This window comes from Sceloporus occidentalis, unplaced genomic scaffold, assembly GCF_023333645.1.
Source record: "Sceloporus occidentalis isolate IW3139 unplaced genomic scaffold, rSceOcc1.0.p SCAF_5, whole genome shotgun sequence".
Classification (NCBI taxonomy): domain Eukaryota; kingdom Metazoa; phylum Chordata; class Lepidosauria; order Squamata; family Phrynosomatidae; genus Sceloporus; species Sceloporus occidentalis.
The window spans coordinates 101,055,314-101,082,526 of NW_028316985.1; the positions used below are offsets into that span (position 1 = coordinate 101,055,314).

General features: G+C 39.2%; 1 protein-coding gene across 1 annotated transcript in view; it reads right to left on the bottom strand.

The window, feature by feature from the left end:
- Positions 1 to 656: 656 nt before the first annotated feature.
- Positions 657 to 27,213, bottom strand: part of FBLN1 (fibulin 1) — a 90,319-nt gene continuing 63,762 nt past the window's right edge. The window contains exons 15-17 of the mRNA XM_089527216.1: positions 18,342 to 18,484; positions 17,890 to 18,021; positions 657 to 3,456 (exon numbers count right to left, since the gene is read on the bottom strand). Of these exons, the coding sequence (XP_089383342.1) occupies positions 3,317 to 3,456; positions 17,890 to 18,021; positions 18,342 to 18,484 (415 nt within the window). The 3' untranslated portion in view covers positions 657 to 3,316. The remainder of the gene's footprint in view (positions 3,457 to 17,889; positions 18,022 to 18,341; positions 18,485 to 27,213) is intronic.

Below are 27,213 nucleotides of genomic sequence, written 5' to 3' on the forward strand. Positions count from 1 at the left end.
CTAATTTGTCTTTCTCTTTGGATCCTATTCACTGAGTGCTGTATAGTCCTTGACAAGTCTATCTGCTGGCTTTACTGACACTGATTCTGAGCTGTTACATCCATTCAATAACAGACCAACACACAGATTAACATATAAATCACTTCCTCCCAACCAAGGATCACACAGTATATATGCCCCACTCACTTCCATGCCACCATTCTCCGAAGATGCCACAAATGCAGGTGAAACAGCAGGAATAAATTCTTCCAGAACACGGCCACATAGCTCAAATAAACCCACAAAAAACTATAGATGCCAGCTGTGAAAGCCTTCAACCTCACAATAGAAAGATAGTATGGCAGAACCTACAGGGTCGGAGAGAACTGAGTTTCCACAGATCAAGTCTTGATGGTCTTAGCAAAAAAGAAAATTATTCTGTTCAGTGTGTTTTGGGTTTTTTTGCAACTATATTACAGATTGAGTCTCCCTTATCTGGAATTCCAAAATCCAAAATTGTGCACATAAGTGACTACGATAGTGACACCTTTGCTTTCTAATGATTCAAGGGACACAAATTTGTTTCATAAACAAATTTATTAAAATATTAAAAATAGTGTGTATAAGGTGTGTATAAAAACATAAATGAATTTTATGTTTATACTAAGGTCCCATCACCAATATGTTATGTATATGCAAAGATTCCAAAATCCAATAAAATAAAACAAATACATCTGAAATTCAAAATATTTCTGGTCCCAAACGTTTTGGTTAAGGAAGACTCAATGTGTATTTCACTTCAAGAAATACAATATGCCCACAACATACATGGTCACACGGAGGACAAGTCCCCATAGAATGAATGGGGCACTTGCGTGCTCTGCATGCAGGAGCATGTCCCATTCATACAAACGTGGGGTGGGGAGTCCGAAACGGATCCCCTGCGTATGGTAAAGGTGGACTGTATGCTTTCACCTGTCAGATGTTGATGGATAGCAATCCTAAAAGGTTTTACCATATTTATTTCTGTTTTAGTATCCTATCTTTATTTCTATATTCTCCCTTCAAAAGTTAATACTAAACTGCTTATTTGTTATAATATATATTGGAACTGTTGTGCAGTTATCATAAACAACGGTAAAAAAATTAGGTAAACAGTGGTTTAAAAAAGGAAATTAAAAATGGAAGTTTATTTTCATATTTGTAACAAAAAAGAAACATTATCATTAGAAATTGTAAATACATACAACACTCATTTATTGAAGATGGTTATTTTACATTATTGGCTCACACCTAGGTTTGATACGCAAAGCCTTGAGCACAATTGTTGTGGTACTTTTCCTCACAGAACACTAGTACATGTAATTCTTTTAAAAGAGGCTAGGGATCTCCAAGTGAATTCTCTGAACACATTGCTGAATTTCAAATCCCAGGCCTGTTTGGAATAGAAAGAAATGATAGTATGTAGTGTAGTTATACACCCAGCTTAATTCAGTACCACCACCATCTCTTTACCATATACTAAGTCCAAAAGTTTCCATATAGAACAGGACCATTTTAGTGAGATTTCATATCTCAGTTCTACAAACAGATTTCTCTTTTGTATCCATGATCAGCTCAAGACTAGAGATGGAGTATGCTTCAAGATGTTGCAATGCAGACATAATTTCCGATGGAATACATATGAATTCTATCATAAGCTCTGTTTACAGACTGTATAGGCTTTTATGTTGTTTCATAAACCTGCAAAACATGTTTCACCAGCGATGCAGTGGAAGGAAAAAAATGTGTCTGTGCTCTGGGCAATGCCAGCGCTAGGTCTATCATATCACCTACTGTTTCTCAAAAACATCCAGTCAATGAAAAATTCTTCTCTACACTAAAATCAACATAGCAAGACTCTCACACACCCAATCTCTCTCTCACTATATTAATATAATGTGAAAATTCAAAATGCTTACAGAAAAGAGTATATCTGTATGAAGAGGTTAGATGTGTGGCTAGAATCCATTTGGTACACTATGCTAGCAACTGCACATTTTGCCTGGTCATGCAATGATGGTGAGGGAAGATAGATAAAATCTGCTATCTTGGAGCAGTCTGTTTCTCCCAATGCCTCCCTTCCTTCACAGACTCTGTACTTGTGGCCTCTGTACTCCTGCCACTGCCAGTGTAGTTACACTATGCAATGCACCAACTATGCCAAAAATGCCCTGAGTTGTTAATTCTTATGGAACTCGTAGTTAAAGTTCCAAATTCATGTATGTCTGCCCCTTCAGTTCTAAAACCTTAGGCTCTTTGACTTTAAGGAAGTGCCAAACAACTACATTTTGGTTGTTCAAAGGCTTCAGAAAGCCTTAAGCAGTTTTCCTTATTTTTCCATTTGAACAGCAGACTCCCATGCCATATCCCTCCCTTCTGTTTTAAAACTGGTTTGCCACACAACATGAGCCAATGCTGTTTGGGGAAAGTCCAAAACTCAATTCAAAACAGCCATGCAACTCTTTGGATCCAGGTCACGGAAATATTAACAGTTCCTTGGGTGACGCTCCGTATGTTATCATTTAGTGCCTCAATATCTTGGGGACACCGATTTAAGCCTTGTTGGTGATCCCAGCTAGAGTTGTCCAGTTGCAACAATTGTTTAATGGTGGCTTAGTGCTTGGATAAATCCTACTGAGTCAAAGGGTCTATGGTAGTTGCGACTACCTGTAGGATCTGAGGCAATGTATCTCAGCCACTGTATTCATCTTCTACAATCATGTTAACTGATATTCTCTTGACCTCAGTGCCCTTTTAATGAAATCCTAATATACACAGACATACAGATTGACACTCCCTGCCCATGTAGGAAAATATATGGAGTGTCAATGCATGGGTGGAGGGAGTTATAGGCTTGGATTCTGCCCCTGAAGGCACTGAACTGTGGGAAAATTTGATTTTATGGACAGGCCAGCTATTCTGAGATAATGGAGGTGGCAAGGGTGAGGGCAGGCAAGGTTCTGATCCTGCAAAATCTTGCATGTATCACCCTGTTTTATGGATCTCTAAAAAACAATGAGCAAGATGAGGGGCAGCTAGACACACTATTTGTTTTATATACAGAGTATGACTAGAGTGGATTCTAGAATATTGCTCCACCCTACATCTATTTTAGATAGTTTGCTATTTGTCCTTTAATTAAACAATGAGCCAGATATGTTTTTTTAAAAACAAGAAAATTATTTCATTTTTACTTTTCCATCCCACCCTGTCCAAAAAGCTATACACCATTCTAGGGATCCATGGTGGAGTCTCTCTTGGAGCCCTCCTGCTTCCATCAAAAGGGCAGGACCAATCAGAACCAGTATTCGGAAACAAAGATGTGCACGTTGACAATATTACGGTGAGAGACGACACCGCCTACAACGTAGTTCATCTCTAGTTTCAAGGTGGCATAGAAAGGGCCAATGATGGGCTTCACTTGACGAACAACACCTGTGGGTTGGAGAAGGCAACAAAAATTAAGATTAGTGCCACAGATATTACTGCTCCCACCTCTCTCAGAGCCCAGATGTAATAAATCACAAATAATGTGTTATTTCTAACTAACCCCCTTTCCCCAAAAACATAGGCACAGTAAAGCTACAATAAAATTGTAATTGTAATCTAAAATGTCACTTGTGGGTCATTTGTACCGCAGACTAATGTCTTGTAGCTTTAAAACAGTAATTAAAGAGTTATTAACAACTATACTCATTTAAAAAAATACTGAATTATTTCCCAAGCTCTATCCCATAATGTATAATGGATTTAGTCATTCTGGCTGAGTTGTTCCTGGAAGAATTCTGTTACATCTAGTGGCCTTACAGGATGCCACAAGCTTTTGTCTTATTTTCCATGCTGCTTAACATCTGCATTAGGGTAGGGACCATATGGTATCCAGATATTGGTGGATTGCCAGTCCCAGCGGCTCAGAGATGTAGTTGACTGTTAATCACACTCCAACATCTGGAAAACCACAAGGTGCCTACCCCTGATGTGCATAAAACCTCTAGGAGAGGTCATCCAAAGGTGACAGCTATGAAATCTAATTCTGATTTTCGTGTCAGTCTACCAGTATCACAGAGGCAATGGAAGTTCTAAACCAGTGCTTGGGATCAGTTTTGGAGTGGGTGAGGGTGAACAAACTGAAGTTTAATCCAAACAAGGAGAATATTAGTTAGTTATGGATTACAGCAATCCGGGACTAGGTGTTTAGTCTTGATGTGATTGCACTTCTCTTTGAAGTAAGCATTAAAGTCTGGGGGCCTTATTCTCAGATTAACAGAGTGAATTTATGACTAGCAGTTCTTTCATTAAATTCAGCTAGCCTATCAACTTGACCCTTTTCTTTGAGAGATTGGCTATGGTAATGGATGCACTCAATACCTTTAGGTGGATCTAACTTTAAAGATAGTCAGGAACTATTGTTTGGTCTAGACAGAATGTAATTGTTACAGAATGCAGTTGCCAGAGTGTTAGCTAGAGCTAGTAGACCAGATCATAAAACATAAGTACTGAATCACCTCATTATATATTTTACCAGTCCATTTTTGAGCTCAATTGAAAGAGCCAGGCATGTTGTTCTTGACTAGGCCCTTGAGAAAATGACATTTTTGGATTCCCCAGGCCACATGATGCCAGAAGTATTCTGGGTGCAATAGTCCAAATACTGTATGTTCTCCAAGCTCCGCTTTTTGAGGATTTTAAGATCTCTTTTCAATTATATGAATTTATCTGACCCTTAAGATCATCCTCTGAGACACAATTTTGGCATTAATCCTATAGTTAATCCAAACTATATGTTAATATACAGTTAATGCAAACTATAATAAGTTCTGTTGTCTCATTGCAGACTTTGGTTAAACAGGTTTGGCATGTGTTTACAGATTACAAAATCCTGCAAAATCTATTTGTCAGAAGCAATAATAGGGTAAGGATACAGATCACAAACAGAAACCCCTTTTTCAAACCATTTCTACTCTGAGAAGAAAAATATTGGTTATTTCTAGCCTATGCTTCACTGACAGTATCCTCTCCAAGTTTCTTTCGGTTCATGAAGTCTGCTGTCCTCCACAATACCCAGAGCAAACGGCTATTGCTGTAGTGTTTTAAAAGTGCAAAATATATGATAATGATGGTTCGCCCAAATTCAAAACTCCTGCTGAGCTGAACATTTTGGTATAGAATTCCTTCACTTAGTTACTGGATTCTAAAATGTGGCATTTGATTTGGAAGGAAACACACAATTTAAGGAAGGATTATTTGATACATATCCCATTTAGATCTAAGCTAAGATCGTGTTTCAAAAGTGGAGAGCTGAACAGCATTTATGGAATTCCAGAAGTTCTCTTATAGTAGTTCCCTAAGCACACATTGGCTTAGGATCTGATGGGAGACATAAATGTTTGCTTATGCCAGCTGTCAGCACCCTTTTTTGGATGCTGTGATGACCTTAAAGTTCTGTCCTATTTAAATACTGACTAATATCTTCAGCATGTGGCAAAATAGCACACTTTTCACCACATTCATTTCCCTTACTATATTTCATAAATGCATTTCTTCTCTTTTTACGTATCCCTTCCATTCCCGAAAATGTTACATATCAGATTCATTTTCTTGGATTGATTTCCCTGTCTTATAAAATTGATTTCTTTTCGTCAACAGCCAAAATGGAGGGTGTGGATGGGGAATCTCCCTGGCATTCAGCCCTTGCTAGGAAGAAAGGATTTGAAATGTTTTCTCTTTATGTTTGACCTGTGAGCACAGGAATATATAACAAAATTTTGTATTTATACTGTCAATGTGCCAAGCATGTATGGAAAGTGTGATCAGCAATTCGTATTGCCAGAGCAGCCTTACCCTCTTCTCCCTATTCCTTTCTTGTTCTTATCTTCCATGGCCTCTCCTTGGCTGATCTTCATTGGAGTCATATTTGTTACAGACATTAAGAGACTGCTTGAGGAGGATCACATGGAAGGAGACACAGCTGTCTTGACTCACATCAAGAGGTAAACAGAAACATCTGGTGTGTATATGTGTCAACTTGAGGGCAACTAGTTCTTTGGAAGTGTATTATTTGAGTTGCACCAAGTCTGAAAGACCAGCACTGTCCCCATCTCTGGATTCAACCTGATGCAAATAATGCAACATCCTCCCAACATGACATATGTGGACTGAAAAAAAATATTCTCCTATTATGTACTCAGGTGTGTGAGGTGTGATACTCGTTCATAGATCTTTACTGTCATGAAAACAGCAAAGAGTTTACTTGGTAGCACGAATGGGTTTATAGGCCCTTCCATCCAAAAATAAGATTTGGACTGCTCCATATCCTATGACTCTGTAACTCTGAGAACTACAAGAACACTGCTCCGTCAACCCTGCTTCTTTATTGCAACATCCTTTAAAACAGACATAGAGAGTATGTAGCCTTCCACATGTTGGAATGTGATACCTATCACCCCTACTGGCTAGCTAGGCCATCCAGGATTCATGGGAGTTACAATTCATCAGTATACTCCAGATTGAATTAGGAGTAATGATGCCCCACAAATTATGAGTATAGGCATACGTCAGTTAACAAAGCCTCTGACAAAGGCACTCCTTTTAATAAAGTTTTTAAAGTCAATTCTTCCCTCTTTCTACCTTATTCTCTGTCTAGCTGAAAGTTTTTAGCAGCATCTGCACTAGGAGGATAGTGAAGGAGGTTTGGAGAAACACATACTTTCAGTATCAGGTTGCAGCAGCACATCTGTAGTAAACAATAAATTGAACTGGAAAAGAATGGGATTTTACTTTAATCAGTCCTTCTGTAGCTATGTGTGCTTGCCTACAACAGGCAAGACAACCACCTCTAGAATTCCTTCCTGAGCATATATGAACAAGCAAGAGAGCAAAAAGGGGAAAGCAGATAAGGCTGCCTTACCAGCTACTGTCAGCATGTTAGAAAAGCAAAGATCTCTAAGTGTGGCTGCTAATATGCAAACTGTAAGAAAAACTGGAGGCTGCTGAAAGTAAAAGTCATAATTGGATGAACTTTGGAAAGCCCTAAAGTGACCTATAGAAGGTTTAACATGTGTGAGGGGGTTGCATAAAAAGTTATGCAAGATTGACCTGACCTGCTTGTTTTATTTCACATATGCTGAAACATGTTAAACTTTCTTTGTTTCTTTTTCATTTCTTTCTTTATACTGTATGAACCTTTTCCTATTCTTCCCATGCTATTTCTGCCTCTGGTACCTAAATTTCTGTTAAAGAATTCCCAGGAACCCATCTATTTTGTTAACTGAGTAGATGAACCCATATGTGATTTATGGAGATAAAGGTTAATTTTGAATGCATATACCTTCAGTTTCTTATTCATACATATATCACCATTTTAAAAATCTTACACAAAACCAACCATTTTAACTGGAGAAAATTGTTGTGGATCTTGATGTGGACAGTCCCTTGAGCATTGAGACACAGGATATGGAACGTGGGAATACAGGAAGCTGCCTTATACAGAATCAGACCGTTGGCTCATCTGGCTATGTTATGGACTCTGGCTGCACTATATCAGCTGTGGTGTCAAAGGGTAGCCTTGCTGTGTGCCTCTCCTTTCAACAAGTTTTGATGCTGCTACTGTCAACACTGCTGACACACCCACAGAAGCAGACATATCTCTCCCCACTTTTTCAAAAAATCCAGACACAGTCAGCCAGCTCTAGCAAATCTACCATTCTACATGCAACAGAGCAAATTACTACACACTGACTTGGAAACATAGATCCAAAATGTTTTGGAGCAAGAAGAATGTATCTTGCTAGTCAAATTGCCAAATGCATGTTTCCTGGTTTGGCAATATGAATCTCAATGGCTTGTAAAGCTATCTTGTGTAAGTCAAGCAAGAGCATGACTTAGATTTGAAAATAAGATAATATTAAATGTTAGAAATCAGGGGATTAATTCTTTGCCAGTAATACTCATTATAGAAATGTTTGAATTAGGTGAGCTACCATGGATTAATTTGTTATTTAACTTTTTCGTTTCTCGAGTAGACCATGGGATTTACAGAGAATGGTAGAGAAGTTGTCAACCTGGGCCCTGGGAATCTAAAGGATGAAGGAAAGGAAAACAGTGCCAAAGAACTTAGAAAATTCTAGCAGGCATAACTCTGCTCATACTAAAGACCGAATGGATGAGAGAATGGGGGTGGGATCAGTGCTTCCAGGATAGATTACACTCTTGCCTTTCACCATGGGATGGATCCATTTTAAATAGGAATTAGAATACAGTACTTACATTGACCCATGGATAAGTCGACTCAGTTTTTTGGATCAGTTTTTCGATCAAAATTTCTAGACTTATACATGAATATATACAGTAGATCAAGGGAACTGGCAGTAACTTATCAGGTCTAAAGGACCTGAATTGCCACAACTTCTTGAGGGCAAATAAATCACTTCCCCACCCTATTCCATTTCTCACTTTTTTTCCTTCCTTTCATTCTTTATCAATTGCTCCCCAATCTCAGCTCTTCAATTACTTCTCTATTATTGTTCATCTGGGTTCTGCTCCCTAGAAAGAGCATTAGTTGAGGCACTTCGGCCAATCCTCTCTCTCTCTCTCTCTCTCTCTCTCTCTGTAGGCCTTCCTGTCCTACTAAATCTGGCAGTACAATATGCACAAATTTAATGACTTCAGCAACATTGACAACATTTAAACAAAGCAGCTTAATGAGAATTGATAAACTGTTTCCAGAATGGGAAGTCAAATGCTTTCATGGCCGGCACCCATAGGTTTTGTGGGTTTTTCGGGCTATGTGGCCATATTCTAGAAGAGTTTCTTCCTGACGTTTCGCCAGCATCTGAGCCATGCACTACAGAAGCCACAATACTAATGTCTAGAGAATTCAAAAGATTGCAATACCTGTGGTAGACTTGAACAGACAAGATCAAGGGTTACACTTCAAATGTTTATTGTAACTTCACTTGGGCATTATTAAAATCCCATACCACAAGATCAGGGAAACATCCATTCTATGTACTCCTGGCCCCAAAGTGTGACAGCCCCTAAAACAGTGGGACTCCCTTCCTACTGTCCCCTCTCTGTTTATTCATTCAATGCTGCCTTTCACTGATGCCATAATTGTTTCAGTACAGTTTCTCAAAGCAATCCTACTCTGGTCATTTTAGGAGGACTAGTCCTAAAACTGACTAAAAGTGTTTTCAGTGAATAGATAAAACAGAAGTCAGTGAAGGACAGACTGTTGGAAAATGGGTAAATATTGGAAGGCAAAGGTGGGAGGAATCAAGACATGGTTGTTGAGATGAAGATATTATTTGTTTGTTTATACATACCTCGCTTTCCCCCAAAATTGGGACTCAAAGCGGCTTAGTCTAAAAACATAGTTCAATTAAAAACTTACAAAACTGACAATTAAAATGGCATTAAAGGATAGTGGTGTCAGATCTATCACCTCTGAAATGTTGCAGAATACTGTGCACAGCCACTTCCTGAGCATCATGCCCATCTGTACCACACACTTTCACAGGGCGTTTTTTTAGGACTCACAGGATTGTTGTAAGGATTGCAGAAATGGTGCACTTAAAAGTGCTTTGGGAGCACATAAGAAAAAACACACCAATTTTTCTCTCTCCTTTTACAGCCAGTCATAGCCCCCTCCCCAACCAACATGTCCAGACACTTCCAGTTTTCCCCCAATCCCTTTTATTTGTCAAAAATGTAAGAGCAAAGGACTGCCTTGTCTTAGTTTAGAGAAGAAATGTGCTTATTGGAGGCTTCCAGGAGCACAAATCTCCTGCTTTTAATGAAAGAGGATTTGCCCATCCCTGTTGTATAAAACTAAAATATGGGATTATTGTTATTAGTATTATTGCTATGATATCTAATAATAGAAAAAGAGGCCACCAACAAAACCATGAGACGTCATGGACATTGGTTGCCACAGATGCCAGGATACTGATGGTACTGATCTTAATATTTTTAATCTTCTCAATTTCCTCCTCAGCGTTTCTGGTATTCTGCTCAGGTGTTGTAGGTATTCTTTTGGTTTGTCTCTGCTGCTGTAAGATATAATTACATTTCCCTCCTCTTTGCCCCCTGTGAAATATGCAAGCCCCTCAGGCAGTTTACCTTCATGTCTGGTTCCTGCTTGTATTTTGTATCACATAGCCAGTTTGTTAATAAGCCTGCCTCTTGAACTCAAAAGAGCCACTCTGTAAATTAACTCATTCCTTCCAGTTCCCCTGAACTGTGACAGGGGTTGAGGACCTGGCATCTAGGCCAGTCAACAGAGTAGCTTGCTTGCTTCATTCCATGCCTCTTTCACACTACACAATTATAGCACTTTGATACCATTTCAACTGCCGTGGCTGCATCGTACAGAATCCTAGAATTCATTTGCTGAGGCACTAAAGGTCTCTGGCAGAGAATTCTAAATATTATGCCTCATGAAACTACAAATCCCAGGAGTCTATATGCACAAGTCCTATAATTGTATAATGTAAGAGACCTAAGTGAAGGTAGGTAAAGGTAGTTCCTTGACATGTATGTCTAGTCGTAACTGACTGGAGGGGGCGGTGCTCATCTCCATTACTAAGCCAAAGTACTAGTGTTGTCCAAATACACCTCTGGTGGTCATGACTGCACCAAACGTTGTTACCTTCCCACCAAAGTGGTACCTATTTATCTACTTGCATTTGCATGCTTTCGAACTGCTAGGTTGGCAGAAGCTGGGCCTAGTGACAGGAGCTCACCTCATCATGCAACACTTGGACCTCGAACTGCTAACATTCTGATCTTCCACTTGTCAGAATTGGCGTCTTAACTACTAAACCACCGTATCCCTAATAAGTGAAAGTAGTGGGCTAGTAACCCATTACTTAAACTGAGTACAACCAAACTGAGAAGCTATTACTGCCTGCCAATTGCAGAGCCTGATATTGGATATGCTTGACTTTTTTCTTGTGCCCAAGGTGGGCTCTGAGCATAGAGAGCCAATAACAGCACTATCAGTATCCAGGAGTTCCAACTTCAGACCATGAAAATACTTAGTTTAAGCCCTGGAACTCCTGATGTGAATTAATTTATCTCAATTTGGTGAGGCACTAAAGGTCTCTGGTAGAGAATTCTGCTATCTACTATACAACGGACAGCAGTAAGGGGTGTCCTTTAGCCAGCCCAGTGGTATCACCAGGTGCAGGAGATGGAGCTTTGGAAGCACGGCTTCCAGACACTGCATGTGTGGCCTGCCTCGGTGCACAAGGTGAAAGGAGCGCCCCAGGACAGCTGTGGGGGAGGGCCCAATCAGGTGTCACCCCTCTTCTGCAGTGTCACCCAGTGCAGGACACACCACTGCATCTCCCTAGTAATGTCATTGAGCCAGCCACATTTGTTGGGATATCTTAATTACATTCAGTCAGCCCTCCATATCCATGGATAAAAGCATATACAGTTTTGAAAATATTTTTAAAATATAGAAATTCTCAAAAGCAAACCTTGATTTTGCCATTTTATGCAAGGGACACCATCTTACTGCGCCATTATATTGGACTTGAGTATCCACGGATTTTGGTATCCACAGGGGGTGCTGGAACCAAACCCCAGAGGATACCAAGGGTCTACTGTATACAGGTTGAGGCTCCCTTATCCAAAATGCTTGGGACCAGAAGCGTTTTGGATTTTGGGTCTTTTTGGCTTTTGGAATATTTGCATATACAGAGATACCATGCAGATGGGATCCAAGCCCCAAGATGAAATTAATTTATGTTTCTTATATACCTTATACACACAGCCTGAAGGTAATTTTATACACAATATTTTTAATAATTTGTGTATGAAACAAAATTTCTGTACACTGAACCATCAGAAAGTAAAGGGGCCACTATCTTAGTCACTCATGTTGACAATTTTGGATTTTGGAGTATTTCAGATTTTGCTTTTCCAGATAAGGGAGACTCAACCTGTCTGGATCACACAAATACTCTATTAGTATAACATTACAACAGTAGCCACATGGATGCCCATGGGAAGGTGCAAGTCACTTTTTCCATGGCATCAAGGCCCCTTAGATTCAGTTCATCATCTGATACTCAGTTACCATGTCTATGAACATGGAAGTTCCATCAATTAGCTATTTTCCTAATCCTTTTTAAACATAATCAGCACATCTTGTGGTTTTGAATTCCATAAATTAATGATATGTTGTCTAAGAAAGTGCTCCCTTTTGTATATTTTCAATTTCTCCTGACAACTCATTTTTTCCCCAGTAACCCCAAATTGTAGCATTACAAGGAAAGGGGGAAAACGTATCCCCAATCCTGAACTGTGTCTAGGTTCTTAGATGCACTGTGGCTGTATGATTCCATGTGTTTTTCTTGGTTTTTTTTTAAAAGAAAAGAGGATTTGGCCTGGAAACTATTGGATAATCAATCCATCATCACCTGGAGATGAGAGATCGGTTGATATGTTAAATAGAATGTCGAAAGAAAGAAGCCTGCTGGGCTGCAATATATGCCAACCCCTAATCAAATTCTAAGAAACAGGCTAGAGTCCATGGTCACAACATCCTCTTTAAGTTCTTTAAATATAGTGATATTACCATGATATCCATGGAAATAACTGGGGACGAAGGACTCTTGCCAAGGGATAAATACCAACAGTATGGTTCCTCTTAGAGTAAGTGCCTCCGTGTATTACAGTAACCAAATCATGGTGATAGTAATCAAACACTGTTCTTAATAAAAAGGTTAACTGAAAGCAAGAGTCACCATTTCCTAAGTACTTGTTTATTATTATTTTACCTGGCTCTGCAGATTCTGATATTATACTGATTATTTTGCCATTTTACCATACTTGTTCCTCACCAATATTCCCTTGATCTGCTGCTACTTTTATGCCATTAAAACAACAACATCCCAATTAATTCAGTGAGAATGGTGATATCACAAATCTGACTGGCCTCCTATTCACATTTGATTAAGCTCTAATTTTGCACTCAATTCCATGTTTTACCATTTCTTCACAGATGTGGGGTATACGCACACAGTTCTGGCTACATACACATATGTATATCCATTTTGCTACAGGCCCTTTCATACTAAACCAATGGTACTCAGACTTTTTACCGAGACCCCATTTACATCTACATGTGGATGGCACACGCCAACTCTTGACGTAGTATTTGATTTAAAATGTTTTGTTTATTTATTATGTGTATTTTCATTCACACATTCATGTGTATTCACAGTTTAGCATTTTATAAGGAAATAACATTCTTCAAATTAGAAGAGTTTTATTTAAGTAAATTCTTAATTTAACTCAACGCATGTGTAAATTCAACACATAAAACAAAGTTAGTAGTAGAAGGAGAGATCTGAAACTCCAAGTCTTGCACCCCACTTGAGCAACTCTTATGTTCCCCCTGGGGGGTCCCACCCCACTGTTTGACAACCACTGCACCATTATAGCACTATGATACTAATTTAACAGCCATGGTTCTTCTGCCTTAGGGAATCATAGAGTTTGCAGTTTGGGGAGGGCTCAACCAGAGAGCTCCAGTGCCTCACCAAACTACAAATTCCAGGATTCCATAGGATGCAGCCATGACAGTTAAAGTGCAATATGGAAGTATATAACTGCATAGTGTAAAAAAAGGCTCTGTGTCTTCATCTGGATGATTACAGGATTTAATTTGTGTCAAAGCTAATCAGAAGATCAGTCCAGGCATATGAGTTCAATGATTGCAGGAGCGGAGATTCTGACTTGAAATAAAGCTTGCCCCCCCCCCCCATCCAACATGTAATTCCCCCCCTCCAAAAAAAAAAGATTTGGTAAAACTGAATATGACATTTCAATTTTATTTTGAAGGGCTGGAGGGTTTGATACAGTTTAGATGGGTCCTAGTGGCTGAAAATTTGCCTCTAGAGTGCTAGAGCTTGCACACTGCATATCTGGGCATTAAGCTCTTCTTCTTCGTCGTCTGTGCCTTTGAGTCAACTCCAACTTATGATGAGCTTGTCCTAGGATTTTCTTGGCAAAACTGATTCAGAGAGGGTTTGGTATTGCTTTCCTCTTGAGCTGAGAGAGTGACTTACTCAAGATCATCTGGCAAATTGCCATGACAGAGCAGGGATTCAAATCCTGGTTTCCTTCAGTCCTAATCCAAGACCTAAATCACTGCACCACACTGGCTCACTCATATTAAGCACTAGCAAGATCAAATTAGGCCCATGACCTGCCAGCTCTGCCATACCTTGAACACCATCAGCAGCAACAGCAGCACTGCCTCCTTGGTTGATTTCAAGAGAGGTTTAAAAGTGACATGAAATAAGTCCTTGCTTTTAGCTATATGAAAGAATTAGGAAGTGAGGGGACAAGGGAAAAATAGCCTTTAGATGACTATGCTGCCCAAATAAATGTGGTATTACAGAGTTGTAGTACAGAGTTAAGGGTGGGAAAAAGCTTTATGGTGCTCTATAATACCCCCAGGCTTTGATAAGACTGAAAACGAATTCTTCACTGACAGCTGGTTAAAGGGGGGGGGGGGACCAAAACAAAAAAGATATGTCGCAGTGTCTGCAAAAGGGCTTAAAGAGAACAAGCTGAGGCTTTACTTCTGTTTATCTTTTCCCTTAGTTCAGCTGTGTTTTAGGGCTGCAAGTGACACCTTGCAAGTTGAACTACAGAACTTTGAGGCTATTCAAATTTTTACATTTTGCAAAAGTTGCTGCCAAGGCCCATGCCAGACTGCACTTTGGAAAGCAGCTTTAGGAATCGTCTGAGTGACTGCCACACACACACTCCTTACAGAGATCATTCAAGGGGCTGCAGTGTACAGATCATATGCACCATCACATTACATTCTCAAGAGGTCCCTAAAATATGTCATCTCTCCCACTGACCCCAACCAAAACATCCACACATGACATGCACTTACACAATACAGAAATAGCTGAACAAATTGCCCTCCACGTCCATCACTTTTATATCACTTTCAGCACAGACACAAAAACATCCTCAAGTAACATTCTTTCTTTTAACATCTCTATCTAGGATTTGAAAACATACAAGCCTGCATTAACAAGTTCTCTCTTGGCAGCCAACCTTGCATTTTTGCTAGATAAAGTATGACAGGGGTTTGATTTGCTACAAGACAATAAAACAACAGCACCACCTTCAGGCAAATTGGTTCTCTCATGTGCATCTCAAAATAATACTGTACTTTAAAAATCTATAAATGCAGATGTTTACATTTAAAACAAAAAATATTGTGTGACTCTTATTTTGGGAGTGTTACCAAGGCAACTAATCCTATTCTGCAATGCCCACAAAATAACAATGCAATCTGCTCAGATCTCTAATTCTCCTCACAATTCTTAGGCCAGACCATAAACCAGGTCATCAATCTAGACCATGTCTCTTTCAAAAAATGCACAAAATATGTGGTCCTAGCAATTTCAGGGCCTACTTCTATGGTGAAGAAATTGAAACTTTGCTTAAACTATAGTAAGTAGTTTGGTAGTAAGAGCAGCAGCAGTAATAACAATACCAACATCTTCAGCTATTTCTATCTTGAGGTATGTCTATGCCAACCCAGGCCAATTCTAACTGATCAGCCCAGGAATATATGAGACTGCCATATATTTGACCAGATAGGAATCTGTACAGCAAATTTTAATGCTCATGCTAGTGATTTTCAAATTCTGAAACTGAAATGTGACTACATGAACATTCCTACTGTACTCATGATACAGATGGTGTTCTGGGTCTCTGGATGTTAATAGAAAGCTGGAAGTCTGGATCTTTTTGTCCAGCCTATGACCAAGCTTCCTTAGGCAGCATCTCCCCTACCTCCTTCATCAGTCCCAAAGTCTCTCAAGTAGTCCCTCCAGTCTCAAGTCTCTCTCGTGTCTCCTGGAAACATGCTTTTATAACTTCTCATCTCAAAAGCTTCTACACATCTCCCAAACAGGTGATTCTTGTCTCTCGTCATTTCTGTTGCCCCTACATAATGCTGACTTCCAATAAAGATAACCTAACCCATCACATATCAACTCTTTGTTTACCTGGAGGAGAGACTATACTCCACAGCTGTGTTGCCCAAATAACAGGGAAGTCCATTGTTTCAGACAATGGTAGTATGGTTCCAGTATAAAATGTTAAACTTCCTAAACCAAAATTATGAAAAACTGACTGTTGAAGTCAATGTCATGATGTATACTAACAAGAATAATCATCTACCAATAGTTATGGTACAGATACTGAATAACCAAATAGTCAAAATAATATCATACTCATTGCTTATCAGAACACTAGCAGAGAGCATGTGGTTTTAACCCTTTGGAAAATAGTTTCATAGAATATCAAAAAAGGCTCTGTCAGAGTTTCCACTTCATTTGGTGGTGGAACTTAAAATAGGTCCTCATATGATGACTCTTCAAATGCTCTGGCCCAAGCCATTTATATATCCTCCAAATTTTCCAGTTTGGCAGGGACAAGATTTTGTTAACATTCAGCATTTTAAAATGGATTTAAATGGGAAAAGAAAGGATATGCTATGCTTTCACTCATTTAAATCAGTGGATGAACTCGACTTTGTTTGTGAGAAGCTAATCTTCTTTTGTCCCACTTTTTCAGATGTTTCTCCTTTTGTCCTCAGCTTACTTCAACTGCTGCAAACTGAGTTCAACATGCAAAAGTTGTTTGCACTCAATTACTTTCAGCAGGGAGTACAGAAGAGAAGATGAATGTTGCACTTCTTAGTAGGCTAAGGCAAAAGCAAACTAGCTTGTGTATTCTTCCTCATTAATAACATTTGCCATCTTGACCACATTCTGATGATGTTTGGCCATATGTGTCCTGGTTTTCATCTGTGAAATGTTGGCAGGTATGCACTGAGGTTTCTACAGATAGCACCTTGAACTTAGCTCAGAAATATATTGATAGCTACTGTAAATTTTGCAAACCAGTGTAATATGCTCATATTAACACAAACCAGACTTCAGTTCACTTTGGCTGCTGCATTCTGCACCTTCTGCAGTTTCCAAATGCTCCTTAGGGACCACCATGTGTACAGCTCCAAGACTGTAATCAGGATGTTCCAAGTCATGTGTGTATTTTGCCTTCTTCTCCCATGAGCCATCTTGAATCTAGAAGAATCCCCAGACCTCTACTTGCTCATTCACAGGCAGTGAAATCCAAAATATCACCATGGTTTAAACTGGAGAGTCTAGAGTCTTGCCCTGCTTAACACACGCTTAAAACAAAATCTCTCTCTCTCTCTCTCTCTCTCTCTCTCTCTCTCTCACACACACACACACACACACTCACTTCCAAGATCTTGATATTTAATTATTTGATTGATATCCTGCCTTTCTCCCACTCTGTGACACAAAGCACCTTACAATATAAGTTAAGACAAAACAACCAAAACAGTGGTTGGAATGGCACTTTGTGGGGCTAGGTTAATATTTATTATTTTTCAGTATTGTTTTATTCTAATTTTACTGTTGTATTTTGATTTTACAGTAACAGAGCCATTACATTCTTAAGCGCAGAATATAGTGCGTACATACTGTGTATACTCATGTATAAGTCAAGAAATTTTAGTCAAAAAACTGACCCAAGAAAAATTGACTTATCCACAGATCAATATAAGTACTGTATTTTAAGCCTCATCAAAAAAGGAACCATCCCATTCTCTGTGTGGTGAAAGGTAAGAGCTTAGTCCATCCCAGGAGCACCTAAAAGAAGCACCAACCCCCTCTACTTGCTCTGTTGCGGCCCCACTTCTGACCTTTTGGAATGCCTGGGCAGAACATTGGTGGCTGTGGCAGCTCTTTGGCACTTTCCCTGGTAGCTAAAAGAGGAATACTTTCTTACCAACAGTCATGCCATCCATATAGCGCTTGATGATATCAAAGGAATCTCGCAGATTTCCTTCTGTTATATCAAATATAATGTCTGCCTGATTGGCTGGATACGCTGGTGTGATAGCACGGAGGAAAATAATCTCTGAAAGGAAAGATGGTTTAAGTAAGCTAAATATGGTATTGGAAAAAGACATTGAAATTAGTGTACATTAATAAAGGTGATCTGTGATTTGAGAGTGTTTTTGCCTGGTCTGGAATGACACCAAAACTATAGGTATCTTTCTTTAAAGGAAGCTATGTTAGTATATGCTGCTTTCTGTGTATGTGATGGCTTTGTTCCATAGCTCTATGGATGCATTTTTCTGTAGCAGCAGGTCACTTGACTCTTCATAATATCTACAGGAGGACATTCCATTATGGTTATATTACAGTTGATTCTACAGATTAAGAAAAACTGTTTACCTTCAGGCCTTGTAAATTCTCTGAATGTAGGCAGCGAGATTACTGTGTGAGAAATGGTATGAACTGGATCTAACACACAGTTGACATCATTCGGTCGGCAGGACTTAATGCAGCGAACAGTATCTGTCTTCTCCTGCCTGACTCTAACGGGAAGAAAGGAAATAAAAATGTTGAACATGAAACTGATTGTTTTGTATGGCAATGATCAAAAATGAAAGAGCTCTGAATGTGGATCTTGCATCCTGATCTTACTATAAATCATTACTCTCACATGGGTGTGCTTCCCAGTCTCTTTAGTCTGGTTGATTTTATGGATCTCCATCCGGCAAAATTAATGTAGTTATTTCTAAAGCAGACCTGAGCTGGTCCAACAATCACTGGGCCTGACATAAGCTTGCAATCCACAAAATAAAGAAAAGAAAAGAAAAGCTTCAAGCAATGTATGTTGGACCAATATTACATGCTTTTAAATCACAAATGACTATGTCTCATGTCAGAAATTGACTTGAAAATGGCAATTACCCTGACAGTTACCAAATTCTGTTTTAGGAATACAATATGTAGCTCACATTATCATTATGCAATCTATTCCCAATCTATTGTTATTGTTATTTGCCTTCAGATCAGCTTCAGCACATGACAACCAAATGAGAGTCCTCCAAGAGTCCTAGTTATCAATAGCTCTGCTCACATCTGTGGCTGGCATCTTCAGATAATGCTGACCTGGAAGAGAGTGGGTATATATACAGTATACTGTGTGACCCTGGTCAGTATATATATACCCACTCTCTTCCAGGTCAGCATTCTCTGAAGATGCCAGCCACAGATGCTGGCGAAATGTCAGGAATAAACTCTTCTAGAACATGGCCACATAGCCCGAAAAACACATTATTGTCTTTTCTAATGACTTTTGCCTTCTCGTGACATGTCAAAAGTACAACAGTCTTGACTTCTAGGGAGCGTTCGGGTTTGATTTGCTTCAAGACCCATTAATTTGTCTTTTTAACAGTCAAGGGGATCCATAGAATTCTTCTCCAGCACCATATTCCGTATGAGCAGATTTTCTTTCCTGCCAGTTTTCTTCACTGTCCAGCTTTCACAACTGACTTGGTTCTTTGGTCGGTCTTTGGTATTTAATGATATACCTGTACAATCAATTATCCTGGTGCTATTGATCCCCCAACTACTTCAATGATGTTTTCTTTTTCCAGTGATGGCAGTTTCTGGGCATCCTGTGTGTTGTATGTTACACACCTTCTATTCTAGCAGAACTAGGCTCTTAATGGTGGGAGTGGTGGTAAAGCTGTAGGACCTATTTATAGCTCTGCACCCAGCTACACTACACTCCCACATCTGTCTTCTCCTTTCCCTTCCCAGCTCTTCACTTAGGTTTGAATTGGATTTGCAGACAGGAATTGGTTTTGTTGTTTTCAATGCACACATATACAGTATAATTGCACTTATGATAAACCACAGAAAAATCCTGCTGAAAAAAGAAAGCATAACTCCCCACCTTCTCCTTCCATCCTTCCATCTTTCTCCTCATCTTTCTTCTCATAGAGTTTGGAGGGGCTTGCAGGCATGAAATTCTCTGTATTCTTTTTTAAAAAACAGTATTTTGCAATCTGAGCCTACACAGCTTTGCCACTGCATTTAACTACAGAACAGTAGCAAAGTGGTGCCTCACAAACACTGTCGCCTCCTGTGGAAAGTCTATCTTAATATACATGCTATTATTGCAGTGGTGCAGCCAACCAACCATGTTCTTTTCTATAAAAGTATCATATTTATTGGAGAAAGTGCATAATTGTTATACAAATCATTGTGTGTTCTATCATGCTCAGTTGGTGGCATGTAAAATATGCATACAATTCATTATGCCCCTATTTCAGAAAATTATCACTAAATATTAATCACAAATGACAAAAACAGGATACTTTTCTGAACAAACCTAGAATGGTTAAGAATCACTGTGCACTGCCATGCTCAGTTGCCTGCTCAAAGTCCTACAATGATATAAATGTGATAATTTATGAAACAGTTTCTGATTGTTGGGACAAAGTGAGCTGTGTCACTGGAAAAATATATATTTATATTTCCCGAATGAAGAAAAATATTACCAAGTTACATAATAAATTCTCTTTCAAACTCTTGATGAAAGTGGGATAAAACTCCCCAAAATTATGGTGTCCAGTTTTCTCCCAGGTGAATATGCACAGAATTTCAGCCTTGAATTTTCAGTTCTGTCCAGGAGTGAATCTATATGAAGTTTGCTGTCATAGAATCATAGAGATGGAGAGACCACAAGGGCCATCCAGTCCAGCCCCCTGCCATGCCGAAACTCACAATCAAAGCATCCCTGACAAATGGCCATCCAGCCTGTTTAAAGACCTTCAAAGAAGGAGATTCCACTACTGTCCAAGAAAGTGTGTTCCACTGTTGGACAGCTCTTACTGTCAGGAAGTTCCTCCTAATGCTGAGCTGGAATCTCTTTTCCTGTAGCTTGCATCCACTGTTCCATGTTCTAGTCTCTGAAGCAGCAGAAAACAAGCCTGCTCCATCTTCAATGCGACACTCTTTCAGATATTTAAAGAAGGCTAGCATATCTCCCCTTAACAGTCTCTTCTCCAGGCTAAACATACCTAGCTCCCTAAGTCTTTCCCCATAAGGCATGGTTTCCAGACTCTTCACCTTTTTGGTTGCCTTCCTCGGCACACGCTCCAGTTTGTTAACATTCTTTTTGAATTGTGGTGTCCCTGCATAGGTTATTATTGCTTCGGTTTGGCTCCTCTCAAGCCACACGCACATTTCATTTTCAAAATAATTAACAACCAGTTATATTTTTCTATTTTGGAGATCATCAGTTACCAGTTGACTTAATTACAGTAGTCTCTGAGCTCCCTCTCTTTGCTGTCCTGCAACCCCTTTCAGCCAGTCTTTTTCACTTTGGCACTTCCCTACTCCTCCAGGAAATGGCAGCACCCAAAAGCACCATATTTTTTTTTGAGGAGAAGGAAAGCTCCAAAGTGAAGAAGACTGGCTGAAAGAGGTTGCGGTGACAGTAGAGAGAGTGATATCATAGCCAAGTGTTGAGAGACAGGTGTTTAATAACTAGTTTGCCACAGCTGGAGCAAATAGTCTGAATGATGCCACTGTGTACATGTCAGTTTCAGTGCAACTTGGAATTGGAAGTGACACAAGTCCCCATCACAGAGCTAAATCGGCTTAATGGGACATATCTGCTGTAGTCATGTGCTGGCAGTATTGAATCATCTTTGCCCACAGGGCATATTGGGGCCTCCTGACATGATCCTCTTCACACAGTCCACTAATTTCACCCAAATCCTAATTAAAGTGGTAAAACACACTGCATCAGTTAGGAAAATAATCTGGTTCATCTCCAAAAACATGGATTAAACTTCTTTAAACTTGCATTTTCTCCCATGGGCATGTAAAAGTAGTAGTCTGGACTCAGAATGGCAACGTGCCACATTTAAGCTTGACACTGGGGCTAAGATTCCTTATTTTTCTCATGCAGATTCAGTCTTTACTTCCATCAGCATTATTTTTTATCCATCAGATGTTCATACCAAAATGAATCTTCTTAAACCATAAAATGTTCCTTATTTTGATCTAGCCTGAAATAATACGTGGTACAAAACATTTGCCAAACAAGGCGTTTTGTGGCACAAAGATAAAGAGACTCTTATCAGGTTTTGTAGTTTGTTTTTTTTAGTTTGCACACTTAATTGGCAGTGAATCCTATTGAAAATTATGGAGCTCACTTCTAGGTAGTCATGTCTAGGCTCCAACTGCCTTCAGGTAATCTCATTTTTGAGTTATGAATCTCATCTCATTCAAGGACTCATTTGAACAGAGTGTGGATATGTTCTGTTTTGATTACAATGTCTATACTCCCTGTAGTAATTACTCCAAGTCCAGTAAATGCCATAGAGAAGTTTGGAATGAAGGTATTGCTGTACCCAAACAATATATGTATACGTATAGCCTATGTGTGCAAATGGAAGAATTTTGCTGTTGAATATTCTGTTTCCTGTGCAACCTCTTTGCCTCCCATTAGAAAATAACACAACCACAAGCGCCACCATCCCATCAAAACTGTCTTATCCAGACATGGTAGCAAACACTTTGTTTTCTGATGTTTTATATTGATTTTGGAGTCCATCAGGCTTTCATCTGTTTCTGGTCCCATCCCTTGCCTTACCCTGGTATCAGAATGCAAGAAATCCAAAATTGTTAACTGCAACTGGTGGGATGGGTGTGGTCTACAATTTGGAGAAGTCAAGTGAGAGCGGATAAGCTTTGGTAGTAAGCCTTTGGACTAGAAACTCTTTCTACCTTTAAATTACAGTAATATTTCCTGACCCCTTAGTAGAGGGTGAGCAATAATTATTAAACAGAATAAAGCCAACTAAAGAACCATGCATTTATGGAAGAAAGAAAATAAAGCAAGGACTACAACATTTAAGTCAAAAAATTTGCCTTTTCTTCACTCTCAAAATGGCTTCAGTATATGGGACTTGGCAATAGCCATTCTTGGTCCAATGGTAATATTACAATAAGAATTTTTGCTATTTGTCAAGTCCTTTAAAAAAAAGGCATTGCAGTATACATGCAGGAAGCAAACAGGAACATCTTTGAAGGAGTTATAGCTAAGATTGGAAAATAAGTTAAATAAAAATAGGGCATTTGCAGGGGGAACAACTCCAGGTGAAAGCCCTAAACCCAACACAGTAGTTGATTTGGGCGTTTAGCTTCAGATTTTATCTAATTGTTTTGTATAACAAGTTGAACGTTTTCCAGGTAATCTAGGAGGTAGGATGAAAATAACAACTGAGCAGGTGTTAGCAGGCAGCCAAGAAGAATGAATTACTGCGTGGCTAATGTGCAACCATTTCATTTCAATTTCCACCCCTTCCGAACAGATTTTTTAATTATAGTTTTTGTGTCTGTTGCCAACATTATTCAGCCATAACCTAAAGTCAATTTGCATGAAAAGTTATTTAGGGTAGATTCTCATGAACAACTTTCTATCTGAATTCAAGGCACGTTGACTCACCTCATGCAGGGTTATATATGATGCTGAACCAGACTTACAGTTGGTTTTTCAACTTATTATTATTATTCATGTATACATCAACATTGTTCCTCCCAACAATAGAACTCAAGGGAGCTAACAACATATGTAAAATAATACAATTTAATAAGTATACAAAAATATTGATAAAAATATTAAGTTATCTTTAAAAAAATTAAATAACTATCTATTGGGTTAAAACATTAAACATTAAAAATATTAACATTCATTAAAAGATTATACGGACCATAAAACATAAACACTCCATTCAACTTCTAAAAGCCAAGTGGCACAACCTAGCTAATAACTCTAGCTTCCTCCCTTTGTGTATGCTTATGAATATGATCTCAATTTTCTGATGTATGTCTCTCTGCCTGCCAAATTGTTTTTAATTTTAACCTAATGCTGTATTGCATTTTATTGTTTTTAAACTCTGATAGTTTAATTCTAGTTTTAATATTGGGGAGGGGGTTGGGAAGGGACCATTTAGTATTTTATTGTAAGGTATTTTTACTGTTGTAACCCGTCCGGATTCCTAGTGATTGGGCGGCTATTAATAATAATAATAATAATAATAATAATAATAATAATTAGAATGTTTTCAGTTGCTGATGGAAGCAGAGGAAGGAGGGAGCCATACTTGTTCAGATCATAACATTAATTTATTGAATTAACTCTGAATTAATTTATCATAATTTGATATTTTCCAGGGTGGTTTGAACTGTGCTTTCCTTGCTGACATCAACATATGAGTGGCCCAATTCTGTACAAACTGAAATTTCTCAATAGCTTTTAAATGCATACAGAGCACTACTTAGAGGCCCTACACTAGGTCACTAGGTCAAATTTAAAGACTTCCCTTGGTATTACCAAAACATGAAAATGTTAGTCTATGTGTATGTATAGAGATTTCTCAGAGTCTAAGGGCCTGCACTGTAACTTAGTTTGTTCCTAAATACAGCACTAACAATAGTAGTCCAGCCAAGTACACTGCTAGTCATAGATAGCTGAGGCAAAACTCAACCTCTCTAGAATAAGCTGCAGGTAGAGAGCCAACCCCTGTGATAAAAAGTACTCCAGGTTACTACTACCACCAGAGCTTCATGCAGTTAGTGCAGAGAACCCCCGAAGCTGCACATTTCATATAAAATCAGCTCCCCAAATTCTCCATCAGCAATTTGTAGATTTGGGTTTTTTTTAAATTATGTTAGCTTATCCACGAAGTTATTCCATGGATACAAACAAACACAATCCTTCTTATCTGTAAGCAGTTGAGGTACACAAATTGAGCGATACATAGGGATAGAGAATTGAGAAGATAATAGAGACTAGGCAGAGATTAAGGTATATGTGAAAGGAGTAGTTATGGGACGAAGCTACAATGCTTGCAGAAGTGTAGCATTTAGAAGCATGTAAGTTAAGCCCCATACAGACAGGCCAAAATAAAGCTGCTTCGGGTCACTTTGGAGGTATGCTGTTTAAATGATGCATGCGTCCTAAGAGTCCAGAAGCCACACCAAAGCCACACTCCAGTCCTTAGTATAGCATCATGTTTCAACCAAGGCCATTGCCTCTGAGCTGTCACACATGCTCACAGTTTTTCTACCTTCCAAACACCTTGGCTTTCTTTAGGAATGACACTGTTGGCAATTAACTGACTTCTGTGAACCAGGTGATACAGTATTGAAATGGTATGAGCTACTTTGGAGTGGCTGGATCCCACACCGTGGTAATGCCTGCAAAAATGAACCACTGTATTGGGTCAAAACATTGTGGCTTTCTTTCACTACCCAGATTGCTAGACCCTCTTGCCAGGGATGCCACATCTGAAATGATAATCTTAAGACTATAAGTATGGAGCACAGACTAATGGCCTTCCACAGATTGTAGGTATTTGAGAGAGATAAAGCTATATCAATATCCCCTGCTGTGAAGAGCAGGCAACGTAAAGTCACTGGACTGGCCAGGCTAATACAAACACTAGAAGCTCACCTTAGCCTTCAGTGCAGAGCAATACAGGGCTGAGTGTTATATTCAGGCTACATCTGTTAGATTAGGTTTCCTCCTGAGGAATCCTAAACCAGAGGATTTGGGTACAGATGCTTACAGCTTCAATCTGATCTAAAGTGCAAACACAAGCTCAATCACAGCCACTGAAAATGCTATCCTAGGAAGGACCTAGGATTACCCCTTAACCCAGAAGAAATGGACACAGTTTCTCAAGTTTTCAGTACCCAGGACCACACTTTTTGTGGCAAAAAGAAAGGACAGAAAGGCCTGTTACAGACTGCCAAAATAAAGCTGCTTCGGGTCTCTTTGGAGGTATGCTGTTTAAATGATGCATGGGTCCTAAGAGTCCGGAGGTCGCGCCAAAGCCACACTCCATTCCTAAGCACTGGAGTGCAGCTTTGGTGCAGCTTCTGGATTCTTAGGATGCATGCATCATTTAAACAGCATACCTCTAAAGAGACCTGAAGCAGCTTTATTTTGGCAGTCTGTAATAGGCCATAGGCTCTCCTAGAAGATCCTGGGAGCAGTTATTCACCTTTTAAATAGGTTACAGGTCTCCTTCCCCCACTATTGTTAAAAATCCAATAGTACCCATTTTTCAAAACTAGAAGTGGACTTCCAGGTATTTTTGGTGTTTGGTGTTTTGGACAGGTACATGCAGCCCTCACAGGATCACGGTCAGGTGAAGGCCCCAGAAACCAGTGCCTTAACCATTTGGTTTCTCCTTACAGACAATGCCAGATCCAGCTGAATGGATGTAGCTCCTCCAGTATTCCAATAATGATATATTGATTAGACTCACCTTTCCCTCAAATTACCTTTAGTTCAGCTCTTGCTCATTTTAAAAATATAGGTCAACATTAAAGAATGACCAAACCTAGATTTTATTTTATTGTGGAATATGGAACTCTCATCTCAAGCTATTTTGCTTGCTACATCATTTATTTTATTTTTTGCCATCTGTCCAGTTTAATCTGTGAGCCTCTTATGTGTGAAACCTTGTTTTCATTCTCATCTGGAAAACACCTCGTTGGTGCTATATAATTATGCCTATTTAAACATTCCAGTTAGAGGTAACATAGAATTATCTGTCTAATGTGATTTATTCTGGGCTACAGTGTGTTTTTAAAACACAAGATTAATATAGGCACTCAATAAAATACAATACAGCATGATTTGGCAAGGCACTATGCCAAGGTCTCATTTTTTAAAAAAAACTCATATAAGGCCTTCTTTTACGATTTTGAAGCCATTTGGTTTTGTGGGTTTGCCATTAGTTTGCTCTGGCCTCATGTACAGTTGACCGTTTAGTGAACCAGTAACCACATCTACATTGTGCACAGTGTCTTTAGAGCTTAAGGGCTGGGTATGCCACCGAATGTGCATTTGACAAAGTTTGATCAAATTCTGGCTCTCTGATAAATATATCTCTGTACAGATGTCTTAGTAGACATATCTGTTGCAATCATTTCCTATATACTTAAAAATAGCAGTGATCCAAGGAATAATGCATCAAGGTTTGGACTTGGATTTCCTGAACTCCATTCCCAGGCGGGAAGTCTTTGCTCAAGAGAGACTTTTGAAAGCATTTTGTGACAACATGACAACATGATCTTCCATCTAACAACATAGGGGTGGGACAGATTGCATAAAAAGCTGGTTTCCAGCCAGCTTAGGGCAGTGACATACAGACAACGCATGCCTTCAAGCCGCCCGGAAGCTCAATGTGCCACCAGGGTGACTTAAAGTCGGCTTTCGGTCCCA